The 22993-nt window shown below is 37.0% G+C and overlaps 1 protein-coding gene across 1 annotated transcript; it reads left to right on the top strand.

Annotated features, from left to right (window-relative positions):
- Window positions 1-1945: 1945 nt before the first annotated feature.
- LOC121503616 (primary amine oxidase, liver isozyme-like) lies at window positions 1946-11953 on the top strand. Its single transcript, XM_041778101.1, has 5 exons — window positions 1946-3540; window positions 5081-5199; window positions 6110-6276; window positions 6800-6932; window positions 7038-11953. Exons 1-5 carry the CDS (start codon window positions 1968-1970, stop codon window positions 7326-7328), a joined length of 2283 nt encoding a protein of 760 aa, XP_041634035.1. The 5' UTR covers window positions 1946-1967; the 3' UTR covers window positions 7329-11953.
- Window positions 11954-22993: the final 11040 nt, after the last annotated feature.

The raw sequence follows: 22993 nt of genomic DNA, 5'->3' as shown, positions 1-22993 counted from the left end.
CATAGGAATTCTCCCTTACTTCTGCCACATACTTTAATCTTTATGCCACCCACAGTAAGACAGTTCAAAGTAATACAAGTGGTGATGGGTCAGTCATGAGCAAGCCGGTTCAAAGAGCCGACTCTTTTACATAAATGATCACTGGATATTGTTTGAAAACCATTTCATATCATTATTACTATTACCAGTTTTATTTGAATGAATGAATGAAACCTTTATTGCCCCAGAGGGAATTTGTCTTGCACAGAGAGCTTATAAAACACAAACTACAAGAGACATCAGCAACCACACAGGACAACATATAATAACATGAACAGCAAGTCATAATAAAATTAAAACACTTGTAATAAATAATGATATAAAATACAGCATTAAACATCACATGATACTATGTGAGCCAGATCAGATGTCGGGTCTTTAAAGTGCAGTGTTAAGTTCATATTGTGTGCTCAGAGTTTGTTCAACATATTTCTATATAGATTGTGTGTGTCTTTGTGTCATTTGATTGATCTTTTATCCTCTACCACAGGCAGGCCATGCATTAAGGACTCGTGTTTGATGGTGCACTGTTAATGTTTTATTTCAGGTGTGTCATACAGCCCAGCCAATGAACAGATTCCATCTGACCCACAGGGTGTCAACCTGCTGGATGTTGAAAGTGAGAGACAGAACATTTCGAAAAATAATCGCATGATATTTTCATCAATTTTAAAAACTGAGCATAGTTGGATTAAAACTGCTGCCCAAATATCAATCATTTGTTATGGTATTGCTTAAACCAACAGGTTAAATGAAACTGAACTGGTACCCGAATGAAGAGCCATCCAGGAGCCAAGCCAAATGAACAGCTGAAAAGAGCCTGAATTTCCACCACTAACTACAAGTTACAATAAGTAAAAAGTGTACTCTGAACCAGATAGTTCTCTTCCACCATGTTTAGCATATCATCTATTGTAGTGTCTCCAGACACTGGGACTTTTCTCACTGAGGCATCCTGAAAACAACAAAAAAGGATTAAAATGATTGAATACTGTTTGCTTTAAATTAAAATGTGCTCAGTCAGCTCAGAAAAATAGATCTGAAGTAGCTAGTTTGTATTTTTTAAGTTAACTTTTTTAAACAACCTTCAAATATTCGGTCTAACAGTTTGGCTAAATGGAGAAAGCAGTGATGAATGCCATCAGTGGGATTTATTTTCTTTAAAATAATTAAAGCATTATATACATAGGTGTGTGTGTGTGTGTGTGTGTGTGTAGGATTTTGGGCTGTTGGGTCAGGGCCCACAGATCCTTTTAGCGCCCCTGGCTTCCTAACTTATTTCAAGATGACGCAACTTTGTGTCTTTCTTTGAACAATATGAAGCATGAAGGTCTTGGCAGTAGTACTGTTGTGAAGTTTAAACCTCTTCCAGCGGACCAAAGAGTCTTATTGCGCCATTTGGGTTGAAAAGTAAAGAGATGGCCTTATTAGGAAAATTTCAGCGCCATATCAATCTCTGAGTTTCTAGACATTTTAAGTATTTACGTTTCTCTGTGCATATTTTCTTTCTATTTGTTGACAGGAGTCGATACTTAGCAATCAGTTACCTTTTTCTGAACTTCAGTCATCAGACAAAGAACCCAAGTGCAACATAAGCTTGACGAAAACAGCAACAATAAAGCATTGATATCTTAAAAGTGAAGGCTCTGATTTCAGAAAATGACCATAGTTTGTATTTTAATGGTCAGGCCTATATCATTTCAGTACAGTGCGTGCGTAAAAGATTCAATACTATCTCCCTCTGACAGAGTAAATGTTCCTTATCATGACGGCTCGTTCTTAGGAGGGGTGAAACAAGGACTTTGGGATCTATTCAGAAGGGGAGTGACCGAATGGATTGAGGGACGCCCTTTTTTCTATAAAATAAATCGACCGCTTGTTTTTCCCATGACTCTCTCCTCTCCTCCCTATCTGAAAGCCTGTGCGTAATGGTAGAGAAGAGAATGAACTCTCTTGTGAAATGGGTGCTGATCCTACTGGTCCTTTTCTCAATCATCCTCAACATAGTTCTAATTGCGATCCACTCCAGCAGGGCGCCCAAATGTTCCGCTCGTCCTACCCACCCACTGCGGGTCAAACACGATGAGCGTAGCGTCGTGTTCGCAGATCTCACCCAGGAGGAATACTTGCAGGTCCAGCAGTTCATGCTCAAACAAAAAGACTTGGACATATCCACAAACCAGATCACGAAGCCATGGGAAAACTTCTTATTTTTTATAGACCTGTCCTTGCCAAAGAAAGTGGACGCACTGGCTTTCTTGGATGGGAAAGGTGTCAAGCCTGTCAGGGAGGCAACGGTGGTGGTCTGTCACGGTGCGCACGGCTACATAAAGGAGTACGTAGTGGGGCCTCTTCCAAACCCAACATACTACAAGGATGTCACCAAGGAGAGGTACAAGACAGACCTGCCTATCACTGCACGCACCACCACCGTTGGAGAATACGCATTACTTTTCCCTTTTTTGGAGGAACATGTCTTCTCCAAACTTGACAAGCTCATGAAAGAGAGTTTCGACGTGGATGCGGACAAGCAGCTGAATGCGTATGAGCAGATGCCTCGTGGAGTCCGAGCCGGGGACAGGAAGACCTGGATGGCTTTTTTCAGAGACATGAGCGGCGTTTACGTCTACCCGGTGGGCTTCGAGGTTCTGGTCAACCATGAGAGCGTCAACGTGTCCCAGTGGAAAGTGGAGCGGCTGTATTACAATGGTCAGTACTTTGACACTGTAGAGGAACTCAAACAGAAGTATGAAGCTGGATCTGTAAAGAAAATAAAGTACAAGGAGACAGCTGATCACGCATCACTGAAACCAAAGCACAAAACTCAGCAGATCGGTCCGCAGCTGTTTAACGTGGAAGGCAAACGCTACAGCATCAGCAACAATCACGTGGTTTACTTGGACTGGAGCTTTGCCTTTGGACTGAGCTCTCAAACGGGCGCGAGGGTTTTTGACGTGCGTTTCAAAGGTGAGAGGATCATCTATGAGCTGAGTGTGCAAGAGGCCATGTCAGTGTACGGCTCAGTGACTCCGGCAATGATGATGACCAAGTTTTTAGACTCCAGCATCGGGATAGGACGCTTTGCGCATGAACTAGCCCGTGGTGTGGACTGCCCCTACGATGCCACCTACATCGACACGTACCGCTACTTTGATGTCCCAACCCCGGTCAGATTTCGAAATTCAATTTGCGTCTTTGAGCACAACTTGGGTCAGCCTCTGCGGAGGCATTTCGCAGACTTTTTCCACAACAGCTATGGGGGGATGGTGAACAGTGCTTTGGTGATGAGGACTGTCACAGCAATAGAAAACTATGACTATATGTGGGATTTCATCTTCTACCAGAGTGGATCAGTGGAGGCTAAGGTGCATGCCACTGGCTTCATTTCTTCTTCTTATCTTGTGGAGGGGAATCTGAAATATGGACACCAGGTGGCCGAGAACGTGCTTGGGAACATTCACACACACTTTATGAACTTCAAGGTTGACCTGGATGTGCTGGGTGAGTGTCAACATATTTACGACTTATTATGTCTGCATTACACGTGCACAAGGGTTACACGGAATAAGAATAAAGTATGGCTTAAGAGCTGCCAGTAAAGGTTTTAGTAAACTTTACAGTCACGGTACATAGACCAAATTTAAAATAGTCAGGGCAGTCACACTCTTATGGAAGCCAATGCCTGCCACTTAAAAAAGAAAAATGTGGAAGTTAGGCAATTAAAAGAAAACAAAAAAACAACTTTTTAATTATAATAATTATTGGGATACAAAGTCAGAATTATGAGATAAAAGTCATAATTATAAGAATTATTAAGAAACTGTGTTTTTTTTCCTCATTATTATGACTTTTTATCCCATAATTATGACTTTGTATTTCATAATTTCAACTCTGTATGTCATAATTTTGACTTTTAATGCCAAAATCATGGCTTTGTACCTCCTAATTTTATCTTATAATCTTGACTTTTCATCTCATAATTCTGACTTTTTAACTGATAATTTCTACTTTGTATCTCATAACTCATCTCATAACTTTGATTCGTAATGTCGACATTTTCCTCATGATGATGAGTTTTTATCTCAAAATTATTACTTTTCAGCTCAAAATTATGACTTTTTATCATAATTGTGGCTTTGTATTTCAAAATTTTGATTTTTTTTCTCATAATTAAGACTTTTTATCTCATAATTATTAATTGTATCTCATAAGATCAACTTTGCATCTCATACTTTGAACTTTTTAACTCATAATTTTGACTTTTTACCTCACAGTTATGACTTTTAAACTCACATCTTGGACTTTTAATGTCAGAATTTTGACTTTTAACTAATAATTATAACTTTTCAACTCATAATTTTGAAATTCTATCTCATAATTATAACTTTTTATCTTATAATTATGACTTAGGATGTCTGCTCAAATTTCCCAGTCACCAAGCTCATGAGTGATTGTTTCTCATTAGTAGAATTACAATGACTTTCATTTGGCTACTTTACTTCAGTGGATTTGGGTACGTACGATTGTTCTCACATGCATGCATTTGCTGAGGCACTGTGAGAATAGAATCTTTCCTCATATGGCTTGATTTATGAGGCAGATTTATTTGATGACATGTAAATATGCTTTATAAATCCAGTTAGACACATATTTATGAAACTGAACTCCTTGCCTGACTCACAGCATGCAGCTCTGACTTTACATTCATTTACAGATGATAAAGTCATTCTGACTTGATAATTTATATTAGTTGTTAATCATCTTCTTACTGGACAACATTGACATGAAAAATTATGTAAAAAGGCCAGACCAGGCTGTTCAGACACATTTTTTTTTTTTTTTTTTTTTTTTTGATGATGATAAAGAAACGATCATTGTTGCCCAAGCTTTTTGAAGGTATAAGGAATAAAAGACAAAAGCAGATTAAAGCCATGCAAAAGCAAGAAAATTGGAACTAAGGACACACTATAACATTGGTTTTAAAGCTGGAGATGTGTTTTACAATGATTATACACTGTAAATGTTTGCACATTCTCTGCAGGTTTGAAGAATGTTTTCCAGACTAAAGACATGAAGTTTGTTAACACATCTCTACCCTGGATGACCGATCGCTATGCAATGGTCCCTCAGCTTGTGGAACAACAACTGAAGACTGAAAAGGTCTATCTACTTCATTTCAAACACTGACATGATATGCCAATGTGATTAGTCTTGTTTTATGAACATATATCTATCATTTATATTTCCTAAAGACAGTTTTACATATAGCGGGGTTTCATGGGCTTGAGACAACACTGAGCCAAAAAAAACCTTGAGGCTGCACCAATCAAAAAAGTCTGAAAAGGTTCAAATGATGAGGTACAACTGTTAGTGGCAGGACACAATTACTTATCCACGGGCTTATCCTACACCCTGCTGTTCCTCTTGGCCTCTTCAGTGGATACTGCCACTGCACGAAGGTCCATCAGAAAACCTTCTCATTAACTGGTTTCCAACAGCAGGGGGCAATAGTGCCATGGAATGGCCCACACTCACAGCAGAGAGGCTGTCAGGTTGACCTCAGGTTTATTTAAAAAAAGCAGGCTAAGGAGATCTCACTAAGTTTCTTATAGCTTCCATTTCAATGTGGAACATTTTTAGTACTTTGCAATGCCTTCGACCACTTAGAACCATCTCACTGTTGGTGCTCCTCTCTCTGTCTTGTAGATCAGGGTAACTAATACCTTCACCAAGGTAAAGATGTTCAGAGGACCAACCAACCATTAATTCTTAATCTGACGGTTCTGCTTCTTTATGAAGTAACAGGTGTTTACACTTTTTAAAGTAATGTGACTTGTGTAGAAAAGTTATTTTCTTTCATGTGTTTACACATTTAGTTTCATTTCGGTGATTTTTTTCTCCTACAATTTCCGTTGGAGCTCAGACTCCTGGCCTTCTTGTCAAGTGACCTCAGACCAACAGGCTTCTTTATTGACTGATGGGACACACTGATTTTCATTTTATTATTGAACAGAGACTTTGTTGTTGGTTTCAAATTTTTGACCTTATTCCCTACGTTCCACTGTCACAGGAAGCCGCTCTGCGTTATGACACCAAGACTCCACGCTACCTCCACATTGCCAGCAACAAGACAAACCGCTGGGGCCACCAGCGCTCCTACAGGCTTCAGGTGTTCAGCTTCGCTGGAGACCACCTCCCAGAGAGCCAGTCAGAGGAGAGATCTATGTCCTGGGCCAGGTGAGACTGCCACAAAGTTAGAATCCCTCACACTACAATAATTACATGATTGTAAAATAGATTTTAAAAAAATCCAGATTTCTGATGACTCACTGTAAGCGATAGTTTGGGATTTTTGAAGTTGGGTCGTATGAGGTGCTTGGCTGTAGTAGTAGCGTTAGCCTCCAGTGATCTCAGTGAAAGTTGCTCCTGTGGTCATTATGAGCTCAGAGAGATCCGAGGCATAGTGGCTATAGATGGGAATGTTTTATCTGTGTAGTTTAATGAGTTTTACTTAAAATGGGCCAAAACAATATATTGGCTCGCTTGTACACTGTGTTGAAAACATACGAAGCACTTCATCTCTCCCAAAAAAACCCTATATGTCCAGCACTAATTTTTGATGCAGCTGTTGGCATTCTGTCTCCTTCCACGGATCCTCTGATCAGCTGTGTGATGGGGTTTGCATTTCAAATGAGCCACAGGTCACAGGTCACAGGTCACTCTTGATGTTCCCCTGTATGACCCCTCTGTCTGTCCACAGGTATAAGGTTGCCATCACCAAACATAAGGACTCTGAGCAGACCAGCTCTAGTCTGTTCAACCTAAACAACATCTGGGACCCAGCTGTTGATTTCAGCAAATACATCGAGGACAATGAAAGCATAGAAAATGAGGTTTGTTAAATTTCTTTCTGAGTGCTTATTGTTTATCTTAACTTATTGTGAAACTACTCATATGAAGAGATCATTTGCATGATGTCTATGAAAATGTGCCTGCAGGACCTGGTTGCCTGGGTGACCGCTGGTTTCCTCCACATCCCACATGCAGAGGACATCCCCAACACTGTGACTGTGGGTAATGGAGGCGGGGTCCTACTGCGGCCACACAACTACTTTGATGAGGACCCTTCTATTCACTCTGCTGATTCAGTGTACATCAGTCCCAAGGCTGTAGACAGCTGTGAAAACAACAGGATGGCCTGCCTTGCTCAAGAGACCTGCAGCCCTGTCTTTGAGCCCTTTACATATCATGGCTTTGAAGGAGTCATGAGGTTTGAGGATTGGGCTTAACTATTGATGTCTGTGTCGGTTCTTGTCATCAAGATCATGGTTAGCTAACACTGATCAAGTGTTCGAACTGTAAAATGTTCATTTTCCCAAAACCGCTGTCCAGATGAATGTGAAATACATCCTTGCAATGATTATATGAAACAGTCTACAGTGTTTGTTATCATGTAGTTAGGGTGCCCGTGCCAGTCAAGCCAACTATAGATAAAATGAAGAGAAGCTTTAGTTTTTGTTGTTGTTGTTGTTTTCGATAGTTTTGTGGTTTTTTATGTTGGCAAACACAGCCTGCACTATAAATGATTATTAAAATATGTTATAAACGTGAGAGCTTATTAACCAACCCCTTAAAGCCTGTTGTTTCATGTTTGAAACATACTTTTATGATACCTCTAATCAATATGATCAATAAATTACTAAAAAAGATTCTGAAAACAATCTGATAAATGATAAAAATGCCCTCATGGGGATTATCAGTTACCAAAAACACTTCATGTATCAAATGAGATACAAAAATATATGTGTTAAATTTCATGGAAACTTGGATTTAATGGGATTTCAAGAAAGTGAAATAAACATTGAAGTTCCAAAAAAATGAGACTTTTCTGGCTAGAATTTATGTATTCAGGCTTTAAAGGGTTAAATGACAATATTTAAATATATATATAGAAAATTACTGTCTCTATGGCCTGCGGTTATTTCATGCTATTTGATGTGACTGTGGATTTCTATGTAAAATGTTATGTTTTCATACTGAACAGTCATCTGTCATTTCTTTTCTTTTCTTTAATATTTAAATAGTTTAAGGCTAATTCATTCATAAAATCACCAAAGAATACAGATGACCACAAAGCAGTGACATTTAAAATCAAAATATTATAAATAATACAAGCCGGTTGATTCCCAGTGAGTTATGTTAGAAATTAACTATTTGGTGGTCGACTTAGTATCTTTAAAATATGTTTTTAAATTATTTTTTTAAACTACATTTTATAAAATGGCCCTCTTTCCTGCAATACAATATGGTTTCACATTAGTTCTCACCACTTGTTTTCAAACACAACTTTACTCTGAGATTGTGTTACAGTCCCTGTAAAGAAGAAAACATCAAATATTGTTTTTAAATTAATGATTTTCTGTTTTTCTTTCAAAGGTCTTTTTAAAGTTATTATTACTATTATTGCTATCGTTATTATTATTAATATTAACATTATTATTATTTTGTTGTTATCTCTGCCATTATTGTTGATTGTGTTACTATCATTGTTGTTATCATTTTTATATTTATTTTATTTTATTTTCAATCACAGCATATTCACATTTATAATCCTATCATGCTACACATATGCACTACACATTATAATCTAACACAAACAGTTTTGGATTATTAATTTCTCTATTTTCTCTCCTTTCCCTCATTTAACTTCCCTTACTATATAATAATACAGATTTAACTGACTTTTTTGAGCAGAAAAAACAACATATATTATTATTATTATTATTATTTTTATTTTTTTTAATTTTTTTTATTGTTACTACTACTTTCCCTCTTACCCTAATGACAGTGTCAGCCCAGAAGGATTCTATCCCCCCTTATTCCCTGGTACCAAGGTCCTCTTTTGAGCACCATTGTTTTAAATAAACTTCTCCATGAAAGACCATCTAAAACTAAACTTGGCAGATGTTTCCCACCAATGACAAACGGGCTCCCTCCTCAGGGTCTGGGTGCAGTTTGCAGAGAGACTAAACTCTGTCCAAATTAAAAAAAAAAACTGGTCAAAATATAAATCAAATCAATAAACAAATTAACTTCAAAGATGGGCCACACCAGTTAAAGACAGACAGGCTCCCTCACAGGGTTTTGGGGCGGTTTGTCTGGGGAGCAGGCTCGACTCTCATCTTTACAATCCTAGAGCTCATATGCAACACTCTGGACAAATAATCAGAGAACAAAATCAAAAAGAAAGAAGGAAAAACATTTTGATCCTTTTTAAACAACTTAACTGTCTTAGCTTGATCCATTATGGTGGTGCTCAGACTGTGCTTAGATCTAGGCCAGCTGCTTTGGGGAAGGGGGTGGGCTGCACTCCACCTGGGGACTTACAATCTCCATTAACTGGCTGCAACTTTTCTTTTCCTGATCTTTCTTTATTTCTTCATCCTCTTACCTGACCTGTTACATGTCTTGGTCTTTGTATTGTTTGTCTTGCAATTAAAAAAAAAAAAAAAGAAAGAAAGTTTGCAATGACAAAATGCACAATACCATATACAAGAAGAAATTTTCTTTACCTTTTCACCCCTGAAACAGCAACAGTCGTCTAAGCCACAAAACAGCCCAACATACAACAAGACAGGCATATGAAACAAACTATTAGCAGAAAGAAGCTGTTCCAACTTACAGAGGGCTAAGTTCTCAAACTAATTATTTTAAACTCTGCACAATGCACATCATTTGAAAAGTTTCAAAGTTAACCAGGATATGGAACTTTCATTATACAGTTTGATGAAGAGTGGGTTTGTTGATTCTCTGTGAGTGGTTTTATTTATTATTCTCAAATTATTCTTTTCCTAATGATGAAAATGACTTCTGTATTTGTCTTGTTTGTCCTGGCCACAAAAAAACAAACAAACACATTTTTAGGGATTTTTACACCTAATGGTCCTAAATATGTTCATATGGAAAAAAGGCAAAGCTAGAAAATACCAGAAATACCACATAAAAAAATAGCTTTATAAGAGGTTGTCTGATTTTTTGATACTTAATACAAGCTTTAAAATGATATTATCGTAACAACTGTTATCTTAATCAGTGTTAGGATCAAAAATACCTGTGCAAACACATGAAAGTATCTTAAGTTGCTGTATAATTGAAGTAATCATGTATGGTTGTGCAATCTCAAGGCACTCCTAGACTTTCACTAGTGTGCCTCGCCACACCATTTGAGAAACACTGCTTTAGAGGATCTGCCCCTTTGATATCAACTTTAACTCACTTTTGCTCTCTGATCTGGCCTAAAGTGCTTCAACATTATTTGAGACAAGTGTTTTCAGTTTTGACCGGCTGTGTTGAAGCAGTAACAGCAGTGCTGAAATTATTTTTAGCTTCTACTACCAGTGGTTCCCATTTATCTCAAGTGCAATGCAATGCAAAATGTGTTTTGTGAAAAACTGCTGTAGTGGTATGTTTTATTTCCAGATCCTTTCTTTTACATGCGCAGTAAGTATTCTTTAACAGAAAAATAGTAATAATAAAATTAAACAAATAACACTATCCTTATAGTGTTAAATTGAATTCTCACTGTGAATCTTTTTTGAAAGGAACGAAAATAAAAGTATTTCTGGTATGATTGGCAAACGGTGAATCAGACCCTGCCATGGAGAATGTTATTAAAGGCGATAAAAACAACAATAACTTACCACAAGTAGAGACTTGGTGATTTGATTCTGGCCATCTTGGTTGTATTTTAGGACATAAAGAAGCATCAGAATTAACTTCAGCTCATAGTTGGTTACAGTTTTTCAGTTGCTCTTTTTGGCAAAACTCCAAACACAATCTCACGTTTTAAAACACATTTTGTATTGTGACTCACAGGACATGCAGAATGCTAACCCCTGGTGGCAGAAGTTAGACACAGTTTAAGCACACTTCACCATTCAAACACAGCCAGTCAAAACCGGAAACACTTTCTCTGATAATGCGGAACCAATTTAGGCCAGTTCAGGGAGCAAAAGTGAGTTGAGAGACAACTGAAAGTCTGAGGAGGAGAAGTGTTAGATGTGGTAGACTACAAGAATGGGACAAAAGGGAAGACAGGGTGGAAGACCAACATCAAGAACAGATATTTCTAGGTATACACAATATTATCGCTATGATATTGGTATCAGCATATAAAGCTTATATAAAAATGTCTGCTGGTTTTTACAGCAGATTTTAAACTATAAAATTCATCATCTGTATACATTGATCATACAAATAAATGAGTTAATGAAGTTTTAGGCTGAAACAACAGACCTAAATCAGATGATGTCTTTTTCTTTGTTTATTATCATTCTTTACACTTTAGGGTCTATTTTTAGGACTGAAATGTGTTAATTTACTAATACTCAGACTTTGTGTTTTAAGATGATGAAGTTTTAGGTCTGAGAGATGTTTTGATATTGGTATCAGCTTAAATTATTTTGTAAAAATGGGCATAATGGATACTGGTAATAATCCAATATATTGCATCCCTAGAAATTTCAGATAAAATACAAGGAACAGTGATTGACAATGTTCTGGTTAAGAACTTCATGAAAAATCTGTCACTGCTGTGCATTCTGTACAATATGAGTTAGAGTTGTAAATATTTCTTTTGGGGGTGAAGAATTAAACTGATGAAGGTCTGAGTAACGTTAAGTTTTGAAGTAATGCAGCAAATTTTGATTTGTGCCAGAGACTGTTTTATTTTGATTGTTGATTTCTCTCATATTTACCTCTCCAGGTGTGCTAAAGGTTTTTCTCCTTTAAATATCTAGTTAGAAAATTTGTTTGTTTTTTTCAATGTAATGGTTTTATCTATTGTAATGAACTTAATATATTTGCTGTCTCACTACTGTCCCATATATGAACTTTTTCCTGGAGGGATCATTAAACACAGCATTCTCTCTCTTGATCTGTAGTGTTTGACTTCTGACTGCTGTTTTTACGACGTGAGAACAGAGTTTGATTCTGAGCACTCTTAAGACTGTTTTTATGTGATTGCTTGATGTAAATGTAAAAAGAATCAAAGAACAGAATATGAGTGCATATAAAGTTCAGCCTGTGTTTGTGTGAGGGATTGTCAACTGGGGCAGATAAAATGACTGAAATTCCTTCTTTGTATGCTGGAGGGGTGGAGTGAAATGCTCTTACTAGAATGTCTACTGTGCTTCTTTGCCTTTTTGGGGAGGAATCAGCAAACAGAGCAAGGTGAGAAAAACGAACTACCTCCAACAAAAACTGCACTCAAAGATTTTATGACAACATATTAAGACAAACTAGTGTTTGTTTTCATAGATGAATGTCTAATTTTATTATTGCCAGCCCAACTGATAAACTTCCTCTTAAAGATGGTCATTTTCAGCAGTTATCAGAAGTACTGGATAATAAAATGTCCCCTGTAAATAATTTAACACTATGCGGCTCATTACAGCGGCTTTCATCTGTCCTTTATCTTATTTAGAGATCAAGTTTAGAGGTCAAGGCAATGTGAGGTGAACTTTGTTTAGAATGCCTAAAGAGGAAATTCAACCACATGAAGGTCCACCAGTAAGTAGGGCTATCTAAACTGATTTTTGAAAAACAGAAAAAATAAAAATAACCTAAAAAGAACTTAGCATAGAGGTGTTTAGCAACATCAGTTGTTTGGCAGTGCTAAGTTAGTCTAAAAATTAGTTATATATATAATAATTCTGTGAAGTGTCTGTGCAGCACATTCTTTCTTGTCAGCCTTTGTATTATCACAGCACACGCTGCAAACATTTTCCTACTTGTGCCATGATTGCAAACCCACTCATTCTGCTCAAGATACAGATCAAGTCTAAGTTCTGTGGATATCAGGATGCATCAGTTTGACTGAGTAGATTAGCTCAAATAGGACATCAGACATGGTAACGTGCAGAGCATCTGGCCAATTTAAAATAAAGCATTACTGTGTATACAGACTGCCTATTTCATCATTATATCAACATTGCATCAACCTCACACTGGAAAAGTATCATAATATTTGTATCTTCATCTTACAAACTTGTGATCTCATCTCTCAGCTGCTCTGCACTGGTTTGGGAGGCACTGTGCTTCAGAAATAAACCAATAAGGTGAGGGCACATGCTGCTGGTCCAAACAAAACCACACGTCTGACAGACAAACCCTTTTGAAATGGTAGATAAATGACTTTGTTGAAGGTAATGGTCGTATCTTTCTGGACATGTGCGCACGCCTGATTGGAAGGCAAACAATCTACCACATTACAGCCTTGTTTGCTCGGCTTTGTTGTTTACAGAGATGTTTTCTCAGCCGTTTCTCTTATTTCTTAGTTTTCTTTTTATTACTATTGTTCCATAATAGCCTCGTTTTCTTTTGCTGCTATTTTTGAATTTCTTTAGGTTTTTTAAATTTCTTTTTAACTTTCATTTTTTTATTAATTCTTCTTCTTTTGATTATTTTTATTGTTTATTGTTTATGTGGCTGTATTTATATCTTATTGCTTTTCTCAGTGTTGCTTCATTTAATAGGCTTTATCTTTTTATTCTTGATATCTCTTTTATTGCTTGTACCATTTTATAGCCGACCTACTTTACTACTTTTATATGTTTTTATTTGATTTGAGTTTCCGCCATTCTTTTATCTTCTTATCATCTTACATCCCTGGACCCCCTTGTCTCAGTTCAGGTTGTTGGGGTCTTCTGCTGCCTGAGCTTTTACAGTCGTCCTTATAAAGGCTCTTCTGATGATTGGTTAGTTGTTCATGGACATAGTGATAGGGCTGCCCTTAAACCCAACCCAACTGACACATTTACACTCACCTGACAAGTAGGTCAAGTTTATTGATACACATTTTTTCCAGTCTGCAGTCACAGTCAGTAACCTTTCTTTGCTTCCTACAGATTTGTTTATCTTACTTCAGTGTGCACAAACTGAAATATTTTAGAGGGTTTCAACATAACTTGTATTTTCTCTTCACATGCATTAACACTGAATATCCAGTGTCTTCTACACATAAAGAAACAGCACACACCCATGGGCTTACAAACAACAAGCAAATAAATATTTATAGCCTTCCTTTATCTAATCTAAAGCAAATAGAATATACAGATAACCTGTCTGATGATCGTTTGAAAACAACCTGTGAGAGAGAGAGAGTGAGAGGAACTAAACTTTACTGTAAGGTGAGTGAATGACAAGGCAGACTTCAGTCTCTGTGAACAGACTGATACACTTTTATAATGTATTTGCAGCTCTAACATCTTCATTTATCCTCTCTCCATCTGTGTAAAATGAACAAACCGTCACAGTGCTGTTAATCATAAACTATGAACTGGTTATAGGACAGGTCTGTGTGAATTTTGATTAAATGGTAAATGGACTTGAGCTTTTCTACTCAGAATCAGAATCAGATTTATTGCCAAGTAGGTTTTTTACACTTACAAGGAATTTGTTCTGGTGCTCTTTGGTGCAAAATATGCTTGCATGGTAGATAAAAATAGGAGAAAATAGATAAATAGATAAAAGATCAAAATAATAAAAATAAGGTAAGGTGCATGCATTAATAATTAGAATAAGATAAAATAAAACAAGATATATACAGTTATTTACATACACTGTAAAAAAAATTCTGTTAAATTTACGGTAAAACGCTGGCAGCTGTGGTTACCAGAGATTTACTGTAAAAATTACGGTGAGAATGTATGAGAAAAAACTGTGTTTTCATTCTACAACTGTAAATATTACAGTTCAAACCTGTTTTTTTTTTAACTGTAAATTTCTGTTAAAAAAATACAATATTGTAACCGTTTATACAAGGATTTGCTGTAAAAATAACAGTTATACTGTAACCATATTTACGGTAATTTGCTGTACAACTTACTGTAATTTGATGTAGAAGTTACAGCTCTATTACAACATTTTCTACAGGGATTGGCTGTAAAAATAACGATAATGAAACAAACCTGTTTATGGTAAATTACTGTAAAAACACCAGAAATCCTGTAAACCTAAATACAATCTATCTCAGTAATAAAAACAGTAGACCCGTATAATGTTAAACGGTATTTTATTATAACTACTTAAATTTTACAGTAAATTACTGGCAGCTGTGGTTACCAGAAATTTACTGTAAAAAATACAGGAAAAAACATGAGAAATTACAGCTGATGTTTGCAGATTTTACAGTAGTAGCTTAATACTGCCTTACTTTAAATTTTACGGTAAATTACCAGCAGCTGTGGTTGCCAGAAATTTACTGTAAAAAATACAGTACAAAACATGTGAAATTTCAGTTAATTTGCTAGATTTTTGCAGTAGTGCAATACTCCTACTTTTAACAAAAGATTCAAGCTCTCTGATAAACAATAAGAAACTCTGCAGTTATATGTTTGCAATAAAAAACCTTTCAACACATCTGATAACTTGTCTGTATACTCACAAAGCAGTTTAGATCTTGGAAAAAAAAGCTTGTGTCCATATGTATGACAGGTAGTCCTTGGTGTAATGCATGAAGATGAAACAAAGTCACTTGCCCCTAAATGATTCAAGAGTAATGAGTCCAGTCTTGACTGAACGAGGCCTTCCACTTGGGAAGCTTCACATGGCCAAGAAACTTCATCTTCTTGAAGACTCGAGCACAGTTCATCAGGTGTTCTACTTTGGACTGGCTCCATCCTCTCTGCAGGAAGTACATATACAAAACAAAGTTAGAGTGATTCAGTGCTTCAGTTTAATGCCTACACAGATGTAAATTTGAGAAAACTAGGCTCTAATAAGCCATGCTTACAATCAGCACAACAGAATAAAATAAACAGTGTGTACAGTACATACAGATCGCTTCTATAATAGAATATGGTGAAGAAACGCAAATGTACCCACAAGTGCCAGCTATTAAGTCAGCAATCACCTAACAACAGCCAATTACTTTTTCCGTTATTGATTATAATGAGACAGTTATGACATATTAATTGCAATTTGCTTTTCCTTTATAGTTTAGAGCTGTGGTGCCCAGGCTTGTATCCACTGAGCTCCCCCCTCCTTCACATATCCAAGAAGATATGGACCCACACAAAAAAGTGACATAGCTATTGCTGTAAAAACTAAACATAAATTTGAATTGATGTCATTATTTAAAGCAGTTTTAATTTTGGCAGATATTTTTAATTTTAGTCTTAGTTTTAGTCTTTAAGTGAAATGAATTTTAGTTTCAGTCACATTTTAGTAATTTCTGTCCATTTAGTTTTAGTCCATAAAAAGTCCTCACATTTTAGGTTTTACTTTTAGTCCAAGCATTTATTGTCTTGCTTAAATCTGGTACCAAGTCATAGTGGGATGTTCTCTGCACCCTGCCAAACCTGGGGTCCCTGCTTTCTACAGCTGAGAGACAGAAGAGCTACAGCTGCATTGTTTTTTGACAGAATTACCCACAGTGGAGAGATATCATGGATTTTGAATGTCCGACGAAAACTACATTACATTCTAGTCAAAAACTAAACTTAGTTTTTGTCAGTTTTAGTCATCACAGATCTATTTTTGTTAGTCTAGTTTTTGTCATGGAAAACAAAGCTGTCGATGAACATTTTTAGTCATAGTTTTAGTCGACGAAATTAACACTGATTTAAAGCTACACACAATAGCCCAAACCACAAGTGTTAGCAAAAGACCTTGGTATGAACCATTCATAAGGGTTATATTGTGATTTTAGGTAGTTGAACCACAAGATAAATATTTGCAAACTATGCTCTTTATTTATATATTTACTTGTAAGACCACCCAAATAAATATAGAATTTGCTTTTACATGTAAATATAATATATAATTTTATATATAATTTCTATATAATTTAACTTCTGGGATGAATAAAGTTATTATTGTATTGTATTAGGGTAAGCCTACCCATTAAGCCCAGGCACCATTTAAGCCCACTTGTGACTTTGAAGTCAATTTAAAAAAAAAAAAAAGAGGGGCCTGTCTTATGCTATACATTATTTAGTCCAATCACACAATTTCTTAATTATATGTCAGTTTTTGTTTGACACCAATCACATTTGTAGATATTGAAAAAGGCCCGCCTACATTTGTGCAGTCTCAAGGAGGCTCAGATAAAGTCGCCTCAAAACTTTGGTGTTTTGGGACCCCTCAGAAAGAACCTCTTTTCAACCATTTTCAGCCACTGACTTGTTAAGTACATTCATATTATGTAATTTGAGAGATTATTGATTTGTTTTTTTGTGTATAAACAGGTAGTTTTTTGTAATTTCTTCCTATTTAGTTTTATGTGAAAAGATGAGTCATGCTAGCTAGCGTAGCAAGCTAATCACTAGTCAATACATGTAGCCCTACTGATAGATACACTGCTTAATGATTAAAAATGATAAGTACACAAACGGTTTTCTGATTCATTTTACATAAATCTTACATAAAACTTTGAACAAGAATTCCTTAATAATTCAGAAAGTTTGGCAGAAGAGGAATAACTGTGATGGCAAGTTTTGCAGCATATTTAGCCTACAGGCATTTCTTTAAACATTTGTTTAATTTTGGTGAGAACATATTATCTTCATTTCCCTGGTAGTCACTGTAGTACCATTTAAGCCCAGTGTGTTCCATTTAAGCCCATCTGATGTGTTTCAATAGAAAAAAATGAAATTTTGAGGTTTGATAGCTTTTCGCTGTAATCATGTTGGATGTTGTTATACTAACTTCATTAACACGAGTACATCACAGATCACACACTGACCAGAAGAATTGTTATGTCAGTTAATTTTGCATAATAATTTGTTTATAGTGAGAAAAATGCCAACAAAAAAGAGGAATTACAGCAACTGTCCTAAAATCATCATTGTGACAGCCAAACATTAAATCCAAGTTCAATAAGATATTGTTGATTCACTGTAATGTCATTTAATACTTTTAAAAACAAACACATTTTTTTTATTTTGTCAATATTGAATCAAATTTTGTCAATATTAAATAAAATGTTCAATGAAATGTTAAATACTGAAGCCAATGAAAATTAGGTTTAGGCCTACTTAGTCATGTTTGTGGTGGTCCATTGTTACAAGCCAAACATTACATCCAAGTTCAAAAAATAAATTGTGTTTAACATGTATAACATGTTACTGAATTAATGTATGTTTACTACTTGAAAAATGTAATAATTTTTTTAATTTCTGTCAATAAACGTGGTTGTGGGCTTATTTGGAACACACGTGGGCTTAAATGGTACTTAGGTACCAATTAAGCCCATGCCAGACTTTTGACTTTATTCATAACATTTCTTTAATTTGTTCTCTAAAATATGCATAAGTAAATAAATATACCTTCAAATGAGGGATTAATCCTTCATTCTAACAAATGATCATGTTTATAAACCATCTTAGTATCTATGAAAAATACGTGAACTTAGATTTTGGTGGGCCTAATGGGTACACTTACCCTAAATGCTTTGGGGTACAAAAGGATTTTGCTGTAACAAAGATGATGGGCGCTGAATTTTAAATCAATCATAATGAAAACATATGACTCACACAGAAAACTGTATTGGCTCCCATATGGTGTGATCATCAGAACACTGAGAACAAGCTGGACAAAGCAGTGGCATGGCAGTATTCTGGGTATTTCTACATGACCAGATTAATGCAGTGCTTGGTGTAAACTACATAAAATAAACATAAAATGGCTTCATGTTGCTTAAAGAAAGATTAATCTAAAGAATTTATTGAGGTATGTACAAATGCTGTGCAAGGCTTACCATTATTTTTCCTTGATAACTGGCGTCTTTTTAGAAGAGTGGAATACCGGAGACAGTATAAAGTAATGGAGTCCTAGTCACCACTAGCAGAAGAAACAGGACCTTAAAAAAGAGTAAGGAAAAATATAAAGACAAGGTAAAGCACCAAATCATGTCAACTTAGAAGTTTTGAACACTTATGTATGCACTGATTGCAAAGTACTATCCAGTTTTTGAATTCACTCAAAAAGGAGGAGGACCCAATCTCTTCTTGTCCCGTGAGCTGAATGTCTTGTCACATCCCTTGTGTTTTGTGGCAGAAGCTACAGCAGACACAAAATGCAGACATACATGTAGAGTGATCCAGCTGTTAAGCAGTTATCAGACGGGTGTTGCTGTGTTTATATGTTCTTCTAAAATCAACACTAAGCTGTGACTGGTGCTACCCTCTCCACTTAGAGTGTGTGTTGATCCCACAGCTCTGTAAGTCATCTTGCTTGCCCTTGCGCTTTTTCTGCTCACAACAGTTTTGGTTTAGAAAAAAATGCTGCACATCTAATTTTTTTATTGTTTTTTAAATTTGAAAATTTGGATACTATCAAACCTAAAAATCTGAACCAGAATCTTTATTGTCATTGTACACAAGTACAACGAAATTTTGCACAGTTCCATTCAGTGCAATTATTATTACCTCTGCCAAGGAGGTTATGTGATCGGCAGGGTTTGTTTGTTGGCAACATAACCCCAAAAGTTATGGATAGATTCTGATGAAATTTCCAGGGAATGTCAGAAATGGCAAAAGGAAGAACTGATTTGATTTTGGGACTGATCCAGATCATCGTCTGGATCTAGGAATTTTTAAAGGACTCTTCACTATTGGGAGATAGGGCTAATGGCGGAGGTCTGCGCTCTCTGAGTGCTTTTCTAGTTTATTATTGCAACTGCTCTGGGATATGTGCTGTTTTTCAGTCTGTTAGTTTTGGCTCTTATTGTCCTGAACCGTCTTCCTCAGGATAGCAGTTGTTACAGGTGACAATAACACAGTTATAAAAATAACTGATATTGTATCATATGATGCACACGGCTGGAAGGAAATAAAACATTTTGCCAGCATTACACTATACCATATAACTACCTCTAAAGAGGAAAAATTATTACCTCTGTAGGAACTCCTGAGTGGATCCCAATGCTGGTCAATGCATAGCATGAGCTGCCTTGAAGCCTAGCAAGAGGCTCCTGGGAGGATGATAACAGTAGAAAAGAATTACAAGCAAATCATCCATTACCATCCAAATGAGTCTTTAAAGTGTTTCTGAGATCCACTTACTACAAAAAACAATACATGGGGCAGGCTTTCCACTGGTACCCCCTCTGGCAAGAATGTTTCAACAAGGCAAAAGAGGTTGTCTTCTTTTTTGTCGAAACAGGAGAGAAGCCCTTTATGTCCTCTGAGCAGCCCTCCAACTGTCCTCTCTGAATCTTGAGCTTTGTGGCATCCTGCAAAAATCAAGTGAGCTATTAAATCTTTAGTGCCATGACACTGACGTGCACATATCCCCATTGTGCATTTAGGAGGTGCCGGAGCCAACAGGTAGTGCCAAGGACCACCACAGTCCACCACCACACTATCCCCCTTATTCCTGGGGCCGCTACTGCAAATGTGAATATGGGCGAAACTTCCGGTGCCAAAACGGAAGTAGGCTACATTAAATACATGTATTCTAGTACAGCAACTAACTATAGACGCTAACAAAGAACGACAGTTGTTTCAATAGGAATTCTTCTGGAATTTGTAAATATTTATATTTTTGTTATCACATGCACATTTCACATTGTTTGTATTATAAGCTGTAGATAAGTAAATACGGTGGATTCCTCATTATTCCTGGGGGTCTACTGTAGCTATGAATGGAAGTGGAACTTCCAGTACAGTAACAATAATAGCAAAAACATGATTTTTCCAAAGGCTTACTAAAGTGATTTAGTGTCAACAGTGGTTGTTCTGAAATAAATAAATATTTGCTGTAATAAATACTGCTTCATTTTGTTAAATATTTAAGAGGGATTAGTTTGTAAAATGAGAATTTCAGCAACTCCACAAACTAGAAATGTATCTTTTTATACCGATATAAAGCTACTAAAGTTAGCTAAATATGCCCGTGTAGGTTATCTAAAGTAATGTCATCAATTTGAACTCTCCAGCAGAGGCTAGAGAAATAATAATAATATTATCCCGTCTGAGGTGAAGCAGTCTAACTTTATGTAGTTTGGTATTAAAATAGCTTTAATAGTCACGTTTAGCATCTCGTTTCTATGCAAAGTCCCGTTTAGATAGAACGGAGCGGAAGTTGCGCCCATATTCATGGAAGGGTAGGAATAAGCTGGAAAGCCTACCTCAGAGGACTCTGAACACAGATATGAATGTGACTCTGAACACAGATATGAATGTGACTCTGAGCACAGATATGAATATGACTCTGAACACAGATATGAATGTGACTCTGAGCACAGATATGAATATGACTCTGAACACAGATATGAATGTGACTCTGAACACAGATATGAATGTGACTCTGAGCACAGATATGAATATGACTCTGAACACAGATATGAATGTGACTCTGAACACAGATATGAATGTGACTCTGAACACAGATATGAATGTGACTCTGAGCACAGATATGAATGTGACTCTGAACACAGATATGAATGTGACTCTGAACACAGATATGAATGTGACTGAACACAGATATGAATGTGACTCTGAAGGGGAAAAATCCTTCACCTTAGGTCGCTCTGAAGCAGCAGTGCTGCGGCGGGACTCTCACTTTTTGGCTAGGGGACATCACGGTCCTCACGGTCACTCCCACCTCATCTGGAAAACTCCGTCCTTTTTCTTACCCTCTTCCCAGTGTTCCCAGTATCCAACAGCCCATTTTTTGTGCATTTTTCAAAAGTCTTTCACTTATGGTCCCCAACACAGCAAGTGTTAAACGTTCTCCACGCTAAAATGACAGCAAAAACTACAAATCAAACAGCAATGTTGGCTGGTCTAGAATTGAAACAAAATGCCTCCTGACCCATTTAACTTCTACCTATAAACACGTGGTGTTACTGAATGAAAAGAACTCAAGAAATATTTGACACTACGACAAAAGAAGTTCTACATACCTTACCAATAGCTCGTAGGCTGATGCTCCAGGTGACGTCGAATTAATACACGCCAATGTCCTGCTTTGTATTCCATCTTCGTTTGCAGCTCGTTCTAGGAGCAGACAGCAACTTTATGAAATATTTCCGCGCACACGAGACCACAGAAGACACGAAAACGCTGTAGTTTGCCAGGCAGCCGTTGGCGGTTTGATTTTCCAACGAACCACACACGCATGCGTATAAGGTCCTTCTTTCCCCGCGCCTGCGCGAAACCGTATTCGCGCATGGCAATTGACTGCAACCACAGTGCGCAAACGCATTTCGAGAAAGCAGCACTGTTAGTGTACATGGAGGGAGGTGACTGAAAACTGTTCACTCTGTAGCTCGTTTCCAAATTGTTCCAATTTTAAACACCCAAATCGCTGTTCTCGTACAGACAGAATAGAAGACGTTCCTGTGTAGACAGGATTGAATGGCGACGGGAAACAGTTTTTCAAAATTATTTTTATATATTTATTTTTTATATTGATACAACTTTATTGAACAGATTCCAATAGTTAATACAGCATTGGCACATGAAACAAAACGTATTTACTAGACATAAATAACCCCACAGGGGTATACAGGGAGAACAGCAGTGGGGAAAGAACACAGCCTTGGGGGGAGCCGGTGCTGATGGTCCTGGTGTCAGAGATGTGCTTCCCCAGCTTCACATGCTGTCTCCTGTCAGACAGAAAGTCTGTGATCCATCTGCAGGTGGAGGCAGGCACACTCAGCTGGGAGAGCTTGTCCTGGAGCAGGGCAGGGATGACCGTGTTGAAGGCAGAACTGAAATCCACAAACAGGATCCTGGCGTACTCATGCTTTTACACCACAGGTCACACCTACCCATTAATATCCACTCACACCATTAACTCCTCATTCACACACTGACGGCAGAGGTTGCTATGGAGAACTGGTCATCAGTATTAGCTTACCTCATTCAGTTGCATTCATACACATTTGTACACCACTGATGCAGCAGTGGGGGCAAACCGGGGTTAAGTGTCTTGCCCAAGGACA

This window comes from Cheilinus undulatus, linkage group 21 (genome assembly GCF_018320785.1).
Source record: "Cheilinus undulatus linkage group 21, ASM1832078v1, whole genome shotgun sequence".
Lineage (NCBI taxonomy): Eukaryota > Metazoa > Chordata > Actinopteri > Labriformes > Labridae > Cheilinus > Cheilinus undulatus.
Note: the sequence above shows the minus strand (reverse complement) of the source record. Positions and strands in the feature narration are given on the sequence as shown.

Bases quoted from the DNA above. Each gene is read 5' to 3' on its own strand.
- LOC121503616 (XM_041778101.1), top strand. From the start codon at position 1,968: ATGGTAGAGAAGAGAATGAACTCTCTTGTGAAATGGGTGCTGATCCTA. The intron at 3,541-5,080 runs GTGAGTGTCAAC...CATTCTCTGCAG, and splicing joins GGTTGACCTGGATGTGCTGG to GTTTGAAGAATGTTTTCCAG. The intron at 5,200-6,109 runs GTCTATCTACTT...CCACTGTCACAG, and splicing joins AACAACTGAAGACTGAAAAG to GAAGCCGCTCTGCGTTATGA.